The sequence below is a fragment of the Mustela nigripes genome, chromosome 9 (assembly GCF_022355385.1).
Source record: "Mustela nigripes isolate SB6536 chromosome 9, MUSNIG.SB6536, whole genome shotgun sequence".
In the NCBI taxonomy this organism is placed as follows: Eukaryota; Metazoa; Chordata; class Mammalia; order Carnivora; family Mustelidae; genus Mustela; species Mustela nigripes.
The window spans coordinates 61,634,847-61,644,469 of NC_081565.1; the positions used below are offsets into that span (position 1 = coordinate 61,634,847).

At 42.2% G+C, this 9,623-nt stretch overlaps 1 protein-coding gene across 3 annotated transcripts in view; it reads right to left on the reverse strand.

Moving 5' to 3' along the window:
• Positions 1-7,869, reverse strand: part of UHRF2 (ubiquitin like with PHD and ring finger domains 2) — an 85,422-nt gene extending 77,553 nt beyond the window's left edge. Inside the window, exons 1-2 of one of the 3 annotated variants that reach the window (XM_059411681.1) lie at positions 6,324-7,867; positions 526-759 (exon numbers count right to left, since the gene is read on the reverse strand). In XM_059411681.1, the coding sequence (XP_059267664.1) occupies positions 526-759; positions 6,324-6,476 (387 nt within the window). In that variant the 5' untranslated portion in view covers positions 6,477-7,867. Of the gene's footprint in view, positions 1-525; positions 760-6,323 lie in introns of all 3 variants that reach the window. The other 2 variants (XM_059411682.1, XM_059411683.1) reach the window with 2 other exon arrangements.
• Positions 7,870-9,623: the final 1,754 nt, after the last annotated feature.

A 9,623-nucleotide genomic window follows, 5' to 3' on the forward strand; every position in this document is an offset into this window, starting at 1 on the left:
GGATACATAAAGGAGGTTCAAAACAGGTGAAAACTGGGAAAAGCCCAAATTTATCTATTCATCCTTGATTAAATATGTTATGGTATGTTAATACAATGAGAATCAAAGCTGAGAAAAAGAATTGTTACATAAACTTTAAATACAAGCAAAACAAAACATTTTTTTAGAGGTAACAAAAGTAGTAACACTACAACAAAAAAGATCAGAATACTCAGAGTAAGTAGTTTACTCTTTAAGGAGAAAGGAAGACATGTTCTGGTAGTCGCTTTAAAAAGGAATTGGCATTATTCTACTTAGTTTCAGTGGAATTACACCGGTATTTGTTTTGTATTTTTTAGGCGGTATGTACACATTTTATACATTTAAAGTACATATTGCACAATTCTGTGAAACTTTTAAAAGTCAAAATATTAATAGCTCAGTCTTTACTTTCAAATGACAATCAATCTTCACTTATTTGCAACATCCTTAAGAGAAGAGACATCTGTATTTTCACAACTATCAAGTCTAAAGAAGACAACATACCTTATATAGACCAATGCCAGGATCAATAAGAAAATCACAAGTTGATGTAGACGGCTGACTAGAAGGTCCCACCCTTGGGGTTTTCTTTACTTTAGGTGGGCTATTAGAACAGGGTTTGGCCTGTACATCAATCTGTTTAGATGTGCTAGGAAGATCTGGGTCTGGGCGAACTAGTAGCTGAATAATGTCATTCAGTCCAACATCATAGTCAAATAAAGTATATCCATTTTCCAACTGGAAAAAAAAGGATAAAAAACATTAAAAGATTAAAATGCTTCTCTCAAAATTTGATCTTTCCACATCTTTAGTCATCCAAATGTCTTAGCCCAATTATTAAAATAGCAAAGCAATTTAGTGATACTTAAACCATTCTTATTACTTTATGGCCTCTTTTGATGGCAGCAGCATCTCAGGACCTCAATAAATTCTTGAGAATCAATCCATATTAGCTATCAGGAATGCAGACAGCCACCAAAACCAAAAACATGTCATTGCTTACAGGACTTCAAAATGTAGGCAGAAAAACCCTAGATTTCTCACCAAGTTTTACTTAAATTAACAGTACCTGAATCCACTGTTAAGAAAGGTGAATTTTGAAGGTGAGTGGTTTTATGACCTTGTGTTCGTATTTAAGTTAACAATTTTATGTTTCTAAAGCACTGCAATTTTTTTTTTTTTAAATCAAGCAGGAATTCCAAGTCTTGTTCATGCTATTCCACTTGCCTAAAGTTCTCTGATTCTATTCATTTGTAAAGGTAGTCAAGTTGTATCATGAAAAGTCTTCCAGGATGAATAATGAATAAATTATCTTGCAACTTACCCATATTTTGGCAAGGTCTCTGCAATGGGTTAAACTGTGACCACTCCACTGCCCCATTATACTAAAGTCTTAATCCCAAATATCTCAGTATAGGAGTATTTGGAAATAGGGTCTTTATAGTAGTAGTAATCAAGTTAAAATTAGGTCATATTGGGTGGGCCCTAATCCACTGTAATTGACATCCTTATGAAAAGTGTAAATTTGACCACAAAGATGTGAAGGCAGCCATGTGACTAAAGCAATTATCTACAACCAAGAAATTTACAAAGGATTGCTAGCAACACTAGAAGCCAAAGGAAACAAGGAAGGATTCTCTATTAGAGCCATCAGAGAGAACATGGCACTACTGATACTTTGCATTCAGACTCACAGCCTCTGGAAACAGGAGACAATAAATTTCTGTTTTAAGCCACCTAGGTTTTGGTGGCCTTTTTTTTTTTCCCCCCACAGAAGTCCTTGAAAACTAAGTCTCCCATTTTTGTTTCTTTATAAAATTCCGTTGGCCATTTTACCATAATACAGTAAGAAAACCAAACTCCATTGAAGATCAAAACTAACATTTCTCTAGAAACATTACCAATTTAATCACTGTTCATTTTCCCCTTCTTTGTATGTAATAACCATCCTCATTCTCAACTCCCTACACACAGTAAGACCGTATTTCCGAAGTCCACCAAAGGGAAGAATGAGTTTGTCCTTAAATGATAAACTTACTAGTATACTAAATAAATATTAATTCAAGTTGTCCCAAAACACATCTAGCACAATCCTACACATTATACATATTCAGTTTTAACTATAATAAGGGATCAAACAATTCACAAATTTCCCAGTAGGGAAATCAGACACTATCCCAGAGGTTGGTTCACATGCTTATTCCAAGTAAGTCCAAAGGGGTTTCCCAAGTCAATAAGCAGATAAACCCTTACAAAGATTAGCGATCACCACTGCTTACTTTATTAAAATAACACCACCACAACTCCCACCTAATTCTGAACTCCTGGAGAAAAATTAAAGGAGCCAAAACCTATACATTCACACCTTCATTTTTGACATTCTCCAATACTCCTTTGCCCCAAAAAGGTAAGAACATACTAGTCTGGAACTGTTAAAAAAGTACAACTTGATTAACCATACAACTGTTGCACATTATGAGCGTCCAAGTAGAAGATTAAAAACAAACTCTTAAAAGTATAGAACATGCAAAACAAAAAAATCCCCCAGTAATATGCAAATTAACAGGAAAGACATTTCCCAAAATGAAGCAAGCTGTTAAGGTGGTAAAATAACTGGAAATTCAAAGTGCTTCCACAAATAATTTTCCTTTGAAATCTGAGGCACAAGAATCAGAGTGTCGGCAGGACACTCTTATACTCAATCCCTCTGATGAGTTTCTAAGTGACTGCTCAAAATCATATAAGCTGCTTCAAATGATTATTTGGTTTGAAATGAAAAGCAATGTCTTAAGTCAGAAAAACACTGCATATCAAGGCATGAGGCCCTCTCGTGAAGTTAGGCCCACATTAACATGTAACTTTTCCTTCAATTATTCATGCTTGCTAGGACAGCCACTTTTACCTGAATTATCTACTTCTTCCCTAATTCAAAGGTATTCTTCCAGTTTTCCTAAAATATTGATTACTATCCATTGCATAATTAACTTCCATACAGCTAGGCTTTTGTGAAGAATGCTGGAATGAATTGTTACTTGAAAAGTAGTGAAGTTTTCCCAAATTTAGCACAAGTGTTGGCTGGAAGTTACTGTCACTTATACCCCAACTGGAGAAGGGACAGAGTCACTTAGAAATCACAAACACCTGTGAGTTTCAGGCATGTAACAATATTCCATCAATGTCTCACAGGACAAAATGCTTGGGAACTGCTGTCCTAGAAGATGGGAGCACAGTATTTAAAATACTATAGGTGTAAAAATGGCCCTAGAGTGTTTTGTTTTGTTTTTTTTATAAATCTTTTTAAAGATTTTATTTATTTATTTGACAGAGAGAGATCACAAGTAGGCAGAGACTCAGGCAGAGAGAGAGAGGAGGAAGCAGGCTCCCTGCTGAGCAGAGAGCCCGATGCGGGACTCGATCCCAGGACCCTGAGATCATGACCTGAGCCGAAGGCAGCGGCTTAACCCACTGAGCCACCCAGGCGCCCGAGTGTTTTGTTTTTTGCCAGACTTCAGTCTTGTGTCTAGTATTGGGTTGAAGTAAGAAATTTCAGATAATAGGAAGAACTGCAACAGTGATGCAAAATAAAACTAGGAAGCAAACACCAACTGACAATGACTGAGAAGAAAGTGAGAAAAGGCTTTCCAAAGGGGTTACTGACAACTTAATGCCCTCGACCTGCATCCCTTAAACAACCTTCATGTATCTTGCACATCATATATACAATATAGATAAGACACTCATTCTCTCTCCCTGTTTAAATAGGCAAATGCTTTTACTTTGCATTCCATGTAAAAATTAAGAATCCAGGGGCAAAAGGGTATCGTGGTATAAACAAGAGCAAGAGGGGAAGTGACAGAATCCTTTCAAATAAGGAAAAGCTCTGGATTCTCAAAATATTTAGGAATTCATAATATAATTTTTCCTTAAAGAGCTAATCCTCAGGATGCATGCTCAACCTCCCAGAGTAATGTCCAAGTGAGGTTACTCTACTCTAACCAGAACTTTTAAAGCCCTGAATTGCTGCCCTCTATTTTGACCCTCAAAAGTGGAGCTACTCTGCTTTTCAAATTTAATTTGCATAGAGATCACCTGGAGTCTTTATAAGTGATTCTGATATATACCAAAAACTAACAGCAGCAAACCTCACATAAAAGGGGTGAGGAATAAGGGAGAAAGGGTACTATTTACATCAGAGACACTGTAAATGTGTTTTTATTTACATTTTTCACTATGTAGCAGTAAAGGGGTGACTTTTTCAAATAAGCACAATGGCATTCTATAAGCTAGGGCAGCACTGTGATGCAAATCCAGTAGTTGCTATAGACCTACTACTCTGTCCACGGACTATGAACTCCAAAGAGTAAAAGAGAATAGAGGTAATAATCACTGTCATGGCTACTCCTCAGCTCACAAAGTATACACAGCTGAAGCAGTGTCTTCCTTCTGTCTTCAACTCAATGGGGCACCAAAGGTCCATACTGGTTTATCACTGAGCTGCAGAAATCAAAATAGTGAGTTATCAACTGTCCTGGGAGAAGAAGTACAAAAGGGTAATTATCCTCAACAGTTTTTCCCTAAACCTGGAACAGAATTTCCTGGTTTACTGGAAGTCTACTTTGCTGACCTGAATTTAACTCAATTTCTACTTTTTCCTCAAGACAGCCAGGTGCACCTTTTTAGGATATTTGATAATTAGACTTTGGGAGTTTCCAGGAACACATGAGAATGTTTCATTTCTATCTCTTGTGCTGAAGTCACCAAAGTATCCCAGCAATTCATGTACTATTATAGCCTTAGCTAAAAAACAAAATTCGGAAGACGTGATCATATAATTCTTATCTTTGACCAAAAAAATAATAAGGTATCAGTCATTGAAGGTATAGCAATATAAAGCTAGGTAGGGTTTAACATGTATGATTTCAAAAGCCAAGTTTACAACGGAATTGAACACCCATTTTTTTTTTCAAGTCAAACAGTAAAGGATCAATAAAACAGTTTCGAACACCTATCAAAGATGCTATCACTTATTTAAAAACAAATTAAAATAAACCCTGGCTCTCTTTCTCTCTCAAAGTATAATCTTGTTACTGACATTTCTGGGCAGTTTTTGAAGCTAAGCCTATGAAGGGAAGAAAAATATTCCTTTCAAATCCTTTGTGGCTATAGGAAAATCGTACTTCCACTAAATCAAAGAGCTACATTTATTCCAAACCACAGAAATGAAGCCAAACTGTAGCCTAAGTGGAGAATGCACCTTTTTAGTTGGGGGTGAGGAAGACAAAATTGAGTACGCTTGGGTCTCCAGATGTAGATTTGTCGGATAAGAAAAATCTTTAATGGGCCAGACCATGGTCATACCATACAACTACCAGAGACACCAACAGACACCCTCCCTGCCAAAACCACTTTCAGCCTTCAAGTATGTTCCGCTGGCTATACTCCAGTTGCTGTTTTAAAAGTTTGTGTGAGGGGGACTACATCAGAAGGGGAGAAGCAAAAAGAGCAGACCACTCAGTCTTTCACACTCCTTTCCACTCTGGAAATAAACCACCCTCTCTTGCCTATACCTAGGAGTTTAAAACCGATCCCGAATTACATCAATGGCTCGCCCCTTCAGCCCAAGTTTCTAATCTTCAAGACGGATTCCAATTCCAGAAAAGAGGTGAGGGAAGAGAGCCAGAAGTTTTGGAAACCCTTCGAATCTTCAGTGTGCTCAAATCCTTTCACAGTGGAGAGTCAGAACTAGGGCTCTTGAGCCTAAGAGGAAACGAGTTGTAAGTTTCCCCCCTGCTGTCTGAGAGCCGAGTGCGCAGAGGAGCCACCAAAGCAATGCGAGCCGTTAGCCGGGTTAGCGCCGCTGGGAGCCGGATCCGTCGGCCCTCCCCACCGGCGCTGAGGCATGGCCGCCAGAGCCCGCTGCCCTCCCCGCCTCCAAGCGCGCCGACCCAGCCGAGGGCGGGAAGCTAGGGATCCCAGGCGCTAGGGCGGGCTGTGCCAGCGGCTACCGCCCCGCTGAAAAGGGCGGGGCAGGGGGGGGCGAGGTGTGCGCGGTCTGGGCGCCTCCTCCTCTGACCCTGCCAGGAGCACCTGCACTTCGGGGCTGGTACGGACCCCGCTGCGTCCCCTCGGCGGGGCCTGGGCCTGCACTCTGAGCCTCGCGCGCTGCACACCCAAAGTGGAGCCAGGTGTTCTCTACGCGCGCGGCGCACCAAGCCCTGGGGCCCGCCCAGCCCACGCGTTCTAGCGGCTCCCTGCAGCCCTCTCCCCGGGATTCCCGAGGGGGTGCGGTGGGCTCGCCTCACCTGCTTGCCGCGGTAGAAGAGGCGCTGGCACTCCGGCCGCACGTCGAACAGCGCCCACACCCGCTCGCGCAGCTCCTCAATTGTGGCTTTGCGAGACACGTCTTCAATGGTGCGCGTCTGGGAGCCGTCGATGGTGCGAACCTGAATCCACATCTTGGCGGCGGGAGAGGAGACTGGCCGGGCTTTGTCTCCCCCTGCGTTCCGGACGCCGCGCCCCGCCCGGCCCGGCCCGCTTCCCTAGCAGCTCCGGCTCTCCGCGGGCAGCGGAAGAGCGCGCGCACAAATGAGGGAAACCGACCGGACGCCGGGCCCCACAGGCAGCGGCGACTTCTAATCCGCGCGCCTGCCCAGCGGAGCTGAGAAGGAAAGGAAACCGGAACCAGTCGGGCCGCCACTACCGCAACCCCACCTCACGAATAGGAAGAAGCCTTGTCTGCGCTGCGCGGAGTGTTTACTTATAGAGCGCTAGCTCCCACATGGAGGTCACGGCGCCAACCCGGATCTCGCGAGATCGACTCCCGGCTCCGCCTTAAAGAGGAAGCTGAGGGGGTGGGGAGGCGGGGAGGAGAGGGCTAGAAACCAAAGAGATATAAAATGGGCGGGTGCGGGGAGAGCGGGAGCGGGGTGATAGGGCGGGGCTGCGCAGAGCCGTTACTTGTCGCTTCTCTTGCACCTGGGCCTTGGAAATTCCATCTAGTCTTTGCGGGGGCTAGCGACTCCTCAGGCCTAAGCGGATACGGTTTCTGTGGTCTCAATAACACACCCAAAATAAGCGGGCGCGGCCTAAATTTCAGAGAGCTCACATAAGGAAGTGAGCTGCTCCTCCGCGCTTAGCTGAACGCGGCCCGCCGCGGCCTAGCTGGGCCCGCGGCTCGGAAAGGACCCAAGACCCTTCTGCTTCGCGAACTTCCTACCCGGCCCGAATTTCCCGCGGAGCCAGAATGTTGCCTTCGCGCGCGGAAAGCAGCTTCCTGTGGTTTCCCGGGGCTGCGCCGAGGTGGAGGCTTCAGGTTCGCAGGCCGCGGGTCGCGCTGGTATCGCTCTCTGATCCAACGCGCTCAGGCCTGGACCTTTGGCCACGGAAGTTTGGTATTGCTCTTAAGGAGGGCCGCTCGTCAAAATCGGGCGTTTCTTTTTGTGGACCTTCCTTGTTAGTGTGCCTCTGACTAAGGGATTGAAGGGTCATGGAAAACACTTATAAAGGATGCAGAACTACACACCTCAGGAGAAAAACTCCCAAAACTACTAGGAGTAAATTCTTGGAAATAGGCCCAACATAGGATTACCTAACAGTGGGTTTGTTTAAAATGAAAATGTTTTCATAAGAAGGAAGAGAACACATGAAAGTAGAGACATATAGAGGGATATAAATATAAAATAATATATATCACAAAATTTGGACTTTATACTTGCCAAAAATCTGTAACTTGAATATTCAGACTGGTGCTAATTATTGCCATAAAGGTAGAGAAGCAATTTTGTAATAACCAATTAAAATAATTATAAGTCTGGTGAAGTCCAGAAGTAACATAAAAGAAGGATGGCCCAACATGGGAGAGAATGAAAAAAAAAATATATATATATATATATACACACACATACACACATATTTTGGGTCTCTGCCCTTCCCGAAAATTTTACATACACTTATATCCTCCAAATATAATTCATCTGATTTCCTGACTTAAGTACAGCAAATATTGAATATTCATTACATGTGTAAATGAGATGATGGAGATATGTAAAGCACACTTCTAACCTGCCCCAGTGAGGAATAGCTATTTGCTATTATAAAAATGTGCTATACTTTTGTGAAGACATGTTAAGAATTTCTTTAATTCCCTGCATACAGAGAATTTGCTACCTAGTTCAGTTAAGATTTAGAAAAGATGAAAATACTAAAGAATTGTTTAATACTAAGTAATTTGTTGTCAGTTTAAACAACAGTTAATGATAAAAGGGGGACTAGAATTATCTGGAAGTGTAAGGATGGGGTACAACTTGACCTAAGTTAGATGGCGTACTGTAATGTAATTGAACATTTAAATATTCAACTCATAGATTGAGATATATCTGGATTATAATCCCAGTTTTTTTTTGTTTTTGTTTTTGTTTTAAATTTTTATTTATTTTTAAAATTCTTTTCAGTGTTCCAGAATTCATTGTTTATGCACCACACCCAGTGCTCCATGCAATACATGCCTTCCATAACACCCCCACCAGGCTCACTCAACCTCCCAGCCCCCTCCCCAAAACCCTCAGACTGTTTTCAGAGTCCACAGTCTACCATGGTTTGTCTCCCCCTCCAATTTTCCCCAGCTCCCTTCTCTTTTCCATCTCCTCATGTCCTCCGTGTTATTCCTTATGCTCCACAAATAAATAAAACCATATGATAATTGACTTTCTCTGCTTGATTTATTTCACTCAGAATAATTTCTTCCAGTCCCATCCATGTTGATACAATAGTTGGGTATTCATCCTTTCTGATGGAGGCATAATACTCCATAGTGTATATGGACCACATCTTCCTTATCCATTACATTGAAGGGCATCTTGGTTCTTTCCGCAACCTGGCGACTGTGGCCATTGCTGCTATGAACATTGGGGTACAGATGGCCCTTCTTTTCACTACATCTGTATCTTTGGGGTAAATACCCAGTAGTGCAATTGCAGGGTCATGAGGAAGCTCTACTTTTTTTTTTTTAAAAGATTTTATTTATTTATTTGATAGAGAGAGATCACAAGTAGGCAGAGAGAGGAAGGGAAACAGGCTCCCTGCTGAGCAAAGAGGCCCATGCAGGACTTGATCCCAGGACCCTGGGATCATGACCCGAGCTGAAGGAAGAGGCTTTAACCCACTGAGCCACCCAGGCGCCCAGGAAGCTCTACTTTTAACTTCTTAAGGCATCACCACACTGTTTTCCAAAGTGGCTGCACCAACTTGCAGTCCCACCAACAGTGTAAGTGGGTTCCCCTTTCTCCATATCCTCTCCAACATATGTTGTTTACTGTCTTGTTAATTTTGGCCATTCTAAGTGGTGTAAGGTGGTATCTCAATGTGGTTTTGATTTGAATCTCCCTGATACTAGTGATAATGAACATTTTTTGATGTGTCCATTAGCCATTTATACATCTTCATTGGAGAAGTGTCTGTTCATGTCTTCTGCCCATTTTTTGATATGATTATCTGTTTTGTGTATGTTGAGTTTGAGGAGTTCTTTATAGATCCTGGATATCAGCCCTTTGTCTGTAGTGTCATTTGCGAATATCTTCTCCCATTCTGTGGATTGCCTCTTTGTT